This window comes from Hypanus sabinus, chromosome 8 (assembly GCF_030144855.1).
Source record: "Hypanus sabinus isolate sHypSab1 chromosome 8, sHypSab1.hap1, whole genome shotgun sequence".
Taxonomy (NCBI): Eukaryota; Metazoa; Chordata; class Chondrichthyes; order Myliobatiformes; family Dasyatidae; genus Hypanus; species Hypanus sabinus.
Window position 1 is genome coordinate 155512168 of NC_082713.1, and position 7266 is coordinate 155519433.

A 7266-nucleotide genomic window follows, 5' to 3' on the forward strand; every position below is an offset into this window, starting at 1 on the left:
AGCTTGTTCCACACAGCTACCACTCTCTGAGTAAAGAAAATCCCCCTCGTGTTACCCCTGAACTTTTGCCTCTCAACTCATGCCCTCGTTTGAATCTCCCCCACTCTCAATGGAAAATGCCTATCCACATCAACTCTATCTATCCCCCTCATAATTTTAAATACCTCTATCAAGTCCCCCCTCAACGCTCCAAAGAATAAAGACCTAACTTGTTCAGCCTTTCCCTGTAACTGAGGTGCTGAAACCCAGGTAACATTCTAGTAAATCTCCTCTGTACTGTTTCTATTTTGTTGACATCTTTCCGAAAGTTCGGTGACCAGAACTGAACACAATACTCCAAATGTGGCCTTACCAATGCCTTGTACAATTTTAACATTACATCCCAACTCCTGTACTTCTTAGATGACAGGCGGGGAGCTGGTGCGGGCCGCTTTCTAGTCGAGGACCGGAGGTCACAGTGCACGGTGTGGGATGAGGTAAAAGTAAACCCAGAGCAGCGCGCACTTTAGTTACAGGTTATGACAGGTGGGGTGGTGTGCTCGACGAGTTTGCCCAGCCACCCTGGCGATGTCACGGACTCCGAGAGTCTGGACGACGGCGGAGCAGTCGATGAGCTGCTAAGCGAGCCTGACGGAGCGCCGGCTCGGCTCTCGGCTCTTCAGGTCTGTTTACCCGGCAGGCCCGGCGGCGCCTCAGTGAGCGGGCTCGGCACCAGTATGACTTCGGCTCTGGAGAGCTACATCAACCGTATCCTTGTTCAGGGCCGGCCCGGTGGGGAGCAGAGGAAGCAGGCAGCATTACATGGCGCTCTGCTCTCTGGATCTTGCACGCCGGGGTCGGGATTATGTACACTGGGGTGATATTGATGGGCTGGAGTCAGGGTTTCTGTACCATCTCTTGAACACAGGACAGGACCCTTCTTAATGGGGTAGAAGGATGTGAAACACAGGTTTGAGAATGGGGAAGAAATACATTGCGGGCTGTGGTAGTCTGAAGCGACACGAGTGTGAGGTGTTGCACTTTGGGAGGACCAACCGGGGTAGGTCTTACACAGTGAACGGCCAGGTACTGAGGAATGCGGTTGGGCAAAGTGATCTGGGAATACAGGTCCATAATTCATTGAAAGTGGCGTCACGGGTAGATAGGGGTTTTTTTTAAAAAAGATTTTGTCACATTGGCCTTCAGAAATCCAAAGTATTGAGTACAGGAGTTGGGATGTTGTAGTTATATAAGATGTCGGTGAGGCCTGATTTGGTGTATTGCGTGCAGTTTTGGTCACCTACCTACAGGAAAGTTGTAAACAATGTTGAAAGAGGACAGGTAAAATTTGGAAGTATGTTGCTGGGTTTGGAGGATCTGAGTTACAAGGGAAGATTGAATAGATTAGGACTCCACTCCTTAGAATGTAGGTTGAGAGGGCATTTGATAGAGGTGTACAAAATTCTTAAGTGTATAAATAGGGTAAATGCAAACAGGCTATTTCCACTGAGGTTGTGTAGGATTATACTTAGAGGTCATGGGTTAAGGGTGAAAGGTGAAAAGTTTAAGGGGAACATGGGAAATTTCTTTGCTTGGAGGGTTGTGAGAGTGGAGTGAGCTGCCAGCACAAGTGGTGCGTTCACTCTCGATGTCAACATTTAAGAGGTTTGGATATGTATATAGATGGTATGGACATGGAGGACTACGCCGATTGATGTGGACTAGATGGGCCAAAGGATCTGTTTCTGTGCTGTAATTTCCTTTGACTGTGAACAAGATAAATTATGACTGCAGCTGTGTGGATTCTTAGAAGTCTTGATTCAGTTGCATATGAACGCAGAGATTGAATTGTGTGATGGAAGAAGCTGTGAATTCCAGCTATTGGGGATAGGTCAGTGGAGAAATATGTCGATTCTGTTAGAGGTTCAGAAACCCTATCTTCCCTTTCTGGAGTCAAGTATAAACTGTGACTATTGAGGTAAAGTGTGAAATTGAGGTTAGTGAAAAAGCTTGATGTTGGCAAAAGCATGGCAGTGTGTCTGTGTCTTTGTTAACTATTAGTATTTGGTTTAATGTTGATTGTGCAGTGGAGACAAATGGATTTACCTTAACCTGAGTTTTCAGGTACAGTTGCAGTGGTCACAGCAGACGGAAGAATGATTGTGGTAAGTTAACCTTCATGTTGGAATTCTTACAAATGAAGTATGTATTTATACTTCTGTTTTCTGAGAGAACTTAATTGGTTGCCTATGGTGCTGGCTGATTAAAAATCAGATTTAGTTGCCTGAATTTATTATGTTCCCCTTGTAGATTTATTTGTTCCATAACATTCTGGAAATTGTAGATGTAAATTGTTTTGCCATTAAGCTAAATATGATTTACATTGGATAGTTAATTTTTCCTGAAAGTTAATTTTAATTTGTACTGTGAAAGTAATTTTTGTGACTGCTTAAATCACTTAAGGTTCTCAGAAAGCTGCTCAATCACCAAAGTCTCCATCCTCTCCCAGTCTTGATACCTAATGATTTCTGTGGCTAAACACCAGTTAGTCCTGTCTCTTAAAATCGTTAGCTAATGATTGCTGGTGGTGTCACAGTGGCCCAGTATTCATTTCCCTTTTCATCGGTGGATGGTTTTCAGGTGTCATTTGATGTAATCAGTCTCCAAAATCCAGAATGGGTTGGACCCTTTCAGTCAGCTCCATCACTGTATGTACTCAGACACTTGTGCATTTTGTTTTCAAATCTGTGTCTCAAAGAATCTTTGCTTCCTATTTTTCCCCTTTGGCTTTTGCTGGTGTCCTTGCTTGGAATGTATTTGCAAAATTATGATATGTGCTGACTATCTCGTGTCATTATGTAAGGTGTGATGCCACACATCTTCCATCCTCTCATTCCCCACCTCCTTCCCTTTGTTCCATGGTCCACTGTCCTCATCCATCAGATTCCAGCCCTTTGTCTCTTGCACTTATCATCTCCTAGCTGCTCAGATCACTCCTAACCTCCACCCACCTACCTACCTTCCTCAACTTGCCTGGATTCACCCATCACCTGCCTGCACCCGCCCACTTTCTTTCCAGCACGATAAAGAGTTGGCGCAAAATGTCAACAGTTTACTCCCCCCCCCCCCCCAACCATAGATGCTACCTGACCTGCTGAGTTCCTCCAGTATTTTGTGCATGTTTGTCCAGATCTCCAGCATTTACAGTTTTTCATGTGATTGCATTGGGGTCAGGGTTGTCTTCAAGGTTGTTGGGGAATACAAAAAAAACTGTACCAACTAACAGAAGTTTTTTAGCACATGCATGTCAAGAAATTTGAACTGCTTTCACTTTTTCACTTGTTTCATTTTAACGGCAGGGTACGCTAAAAGGATTTGATCAGACCATCAACCTAATCCTAGACGAAAGTCATGAGCGAGTATTTAGTTCACAACAAGGTGTGGAACAAGTAGTACTCGGCTTATACATAGTGAGAGGAGACAATGTGTAAGTATTTGGGGATTTACTTGATTTTCTACCGATGAAGGATTTGAGAGCACAAGAAAATAGGAGTATGAATAGGCCACGTAGCCTTACATACCTGTCTCACCACTCAATAATACTGCAGATCTTTGTTGGCCTTAGTTCCTCTTCTGTGCCAATTCCTCAAAGGCCTCTAGTCCCCAGTCTTTAAAAATTATCTGTATCCACCTTAAATACTTCCAGTAATCTAGCCCCTACAATTCTCTGGGTGCAGAATTCCAGAGATTCACCATTTGTTGTGAAAAGAAATTTCTGGCATTGGAGAGGGTCCAGAGATTCTCTTCAGCCACCTCTTTCAGAACTGTGGGGTGTATACCTTCCAGTCCAGGTGATGTATCTACCTTCAGACCTTTCATTTTCCCCAAAACTTTCTCTCTAGTTATAGTAACTTAACATACTTCATGACCCCTGACACTTGGAACTTCCACCATACTGCAAGTGTCTTCTACTGTAAAGACTGATGCAAGATAATTATTCAGTTTGTCCGCAATTTCGTTGTCCCCCATTACTACCTCTCCATATTGTTAACCAGTGGTCTGATATCCACTCTCATCTGTTTTACATTTTATGTATCTGAAGAAACTTCTGGTATCTTTAATATTATTGGCTAGCTAATTTTAGTATTCTGTCTTTACCTTAACTTTTTAATTGTCTTCTATTGATTTTTAAAAGCTTCCTGATTGCCTAACTTCCCACTAATTTATGATCTATTATATGCCCTTACTTTGGCTTTGACTTCTCTTGTTGGTTACAGTTGTGTCACTTTAGAATACTTTTTCTTCTTGGATATGTATATATCCCGTGCCTTCCGAATTGCTTCCAGAAATTCCAGCCATTCTGCTCTACTGCCATCCCAGCCAGTGTTCTTTTCCCATCAATTCTGGCCATCTCCTTTGTCTTGCCTCTGTAATTCCCTTTTCTCCGTTGTAATACTGAAACATCTGTTCATTGCACAATACTCAATCCAGAATAGCTGGTTCTCTGGGCTCAACAACGAGCTGCTCTAAAAGGCCATCTCAAGGCACTCTGGAAATTCCCCTTCCTGTAATCCAGCACCAACCTGATTTCCCCAATCTACCTGCATATTGAAATCCCCCTTTTGGCATGTATTTTCTATCTCCTGTTGTAATTTGTAGGCCATACCCTTACTACTTTTTGGGGGTCTGTATACAACTCCCATCAGAGATTTTTTACCCTTGCAGTTCCTTAGCTCTATCCACAAGGATTCAACACTTTCTGACCCCATGTCACCTCTTTCTAATGATTTGATTTCACTTTTACCAACAGAGCAACACTGCCCCCTCTACTTTCCTGCCTGTCCTTTCGATACATTGTATATCCTTGGACATTAAGCCCCCTGCTGTAGTTTTCTTTCAGCCCTTTCATCCTGTTGACTGCAGTTTTGCCCTATCAGCAGACTCCCCTCACTACATATTCCCTCTGTTTGTAAACCAGCTACCTCGTCTTCAGCACTATTATCCGCATTTTGCATGGTATTTGTTGCATTGATTGGCAGCTCAGGACACCAGTGGCACCATGCTCAACCTTTAGATTCCTGCCTGTCTAAGGTCTCAACAACATCTACCTCCACAATCTCTCTACTAACTGTCCTGACCGCCTGAAACGTCGACTGTACTTCTTCCTATAGATGCTGCCTGGCCTGCTGCGTTCCACCAGCCTTTTGTGTGTCTTAGTTGAATTTCCAGCATCTGCAGGTTTTATTGCATTTGCACTAACTGTTATAGCAGTCTGGTTCCCATTCCCCCTGAAACTCTAGTTTAAACCCCGCCATGCAGTATTAACAAACCTTCCCACTAGAATATTAGTCCCCCTCCAGTTCAGGTGCAAACCATCCTTTCTGTACCTGTCCTGGGAGTCAATGATCCAAAAATCTTATGCCTTCCTTCCTATACTAACTCACAAGCCGTGTATCCTGAGATCACAATTTGAAGGTCCTGCCTTTCAACTTAGTACCTAAATCCCTGTGCAGAACCTTTCCATTTATCCTACCCATGTCATTGGTACCTACATGGACCGTCACTTCTGGCTGTTCACCCTCCCACTTCAGAATGCTGAGGACTCTATCTGAGATATCCTGGACACTGGCACCCAGGAGGCAACATACCATCTGGGAATCTTGTTGCCCACAGAACCTCCTGTCCATTCCCCTAACCAGTGTTCCTCTTCACCCTTCCCTCCTGAGTCACAGAAGCAAACTCAGTGCCAGAGACTTGCTTACTGCTACTTTCCTCTCTTAGGTCACCCCCTTCCCCCTCTCCTGACAGTATCCAAACTGATATACCTGTTGTTTAGGGGAATAGCCACAGGGGTACTCTACATCTTGGGTGTAACTACAACTCTATGTGTCCTATCACCGCTTCAGTCTCCCGAATGATCCGGAGTTCATCCAGTTCCAAATCCTTAAAGTGGTTTGTTCAAAGCTGCAGCTAGATGCACTCCTCACAGTTGTAGTTGACAGAGACACTCGGGGTCTCCCTGCCTTCCCACATCCCTCAGGAGGAGCATTTCACTATCCTGCCTGTCATCCCTACTGTCCTGGCTGAGCAGGTATAAAGAAAACAAAAAAAAGTGTTTCTTTTGCTTCCTCTGAGTGAAGCCTCTCTTCGCTGAAGCCTCGAAGATCTAAAGCTTTAAGATCACCCTTCATGTCCAATCAAAAGATGGCCACTGCGCTTCCCCCTCCCTTTACTTTGCTCTGATCTATCCCTAACGTTAATTGGTCACTGGTCTAAACTCTGTTATGCTGCCGCAACCTGCTCCTGTCTTTTATCCTTGGAGTGTGGACCTGATTGTAGTCCCCGCCTCTCCAAGCTTCCAATGTCCAGATTGGCTGTTGGTCAAAGCTCTATTACCTTCGAGTTTACTAGAGCTCTATTTAATTTAGAGTTTATCTGGTCTGGGAAAATGACAGATTAGTAATTACTCTAAATTGTATTGGAAGCTGTTTTTCACCTTTCAATATTTGTAGGTTTACTTTGGATGAGTTGATTTGTAATGCCTTGCGTTACTAGTGTAAAAATAAGTTATATACAACTACTCTTAATGACATTCTCTATTTCAGGGCAGTAATTGGTGAAATAGATGAAGAAACAGATTCTGCTTTGGATTTGGGAAATATCAGAGCTGAACCTCTAAATTCTGTGGTACATTGAAAATATAAGAACTTTAAATGCATATATCGCCTGAGGAGAATTGGAACTGATGCATCACCCTTTAGGATATTTGCAGTTCTGAAGGAAGAAAAGTTACTTCATACCTGAGTATTTTTATGTTTTTGTAGTTTGCATATTTACAGAAATTTTCTTATGTATTGAGTTCTTGTTGACCAATTGAAAATAAAATTTTAAACTATACATTGAGCAGTTGGTAAAGTTGTTATCTTTTAAAACATAACTAAATAGCTAATGTTTGCAAACTGACAGATGATTATAAACAGAATCTAGTTCCCTGATTTTGATTTTTTTTTGCATTAGCTTGCAATTTAAATGTATTGTTCTAAAATCCTTTTGGAAAGTAGAATACACGAAGCCTATGTTTCTTTACCATTTTTGAGATACTCTTAACTGTTCATTTGCTGCTAACTTTGAAAATTCGGGTACAACCAGCAGATGGGAGAGCTTCCACAAACAGAGAAGCAATTAAACGTTGCAGGTTGAACTTTTATCAGATTTTTCAGTTTCCTCTTTCAAATATCTGATATTCATGAATGATTCCTGATGTATGCTGCTTTGATTTAAATTCTG

At 42.7% G+C, this 7266-nt stretch overlaps 1 protein-coding gene across 1 annotated transcript; it reads left to right on the forward strand.

Annotated features, from left to right (window-relative positions):
• Positions 1-369: 369 nt before the first annotated feature.
• lsm8 (LSM8 homolog, U6 small nuclear RNA associated) lies at positions 370-6876 on the forward strand. The gene is made up of 4 exons (XM_059978309.1): positions 370-747; positions 2104-2144; positions 3339-3466; positions 6585-6876. Exons 1-4 carry the CDS (start codon positions 519-521, stop codon positions 6673-6675), a joined length of 489 nt encoding a protein of 162 aa, XP_059834292.1. The 5' UTR covers positions 370-518; the 3' UTR covers positions 6676-6876.
• The last annotated feature ends 390 nt before the right edge of the window (positions 6877-7266 follow it).

Bases quoted from the DNA above. Each gene is read 5' to 3' on its own strand.
- lsm8 (XM_059978309.1), top strand. From the start codon at position 519: ATGACAGGTGGGGTGGTGTGCTCGACGAGTTTGCCCAGCCACCCTGGC. The intron at 748-2,103 runs GTATCCTTGTTC...CTGAGTTTTCAG, and splicing joins TCTGGAGAGCTACATCAACC to GTACAGTTGCAGTGGTCACA. The intron at 3,467-6,584 runs GTAAGTATTTGG...TCTCTATTTCAG, and splicing joins ATAGTGAGAGGAGACAATGT to GGCAGTAATTGGTGAAATAG.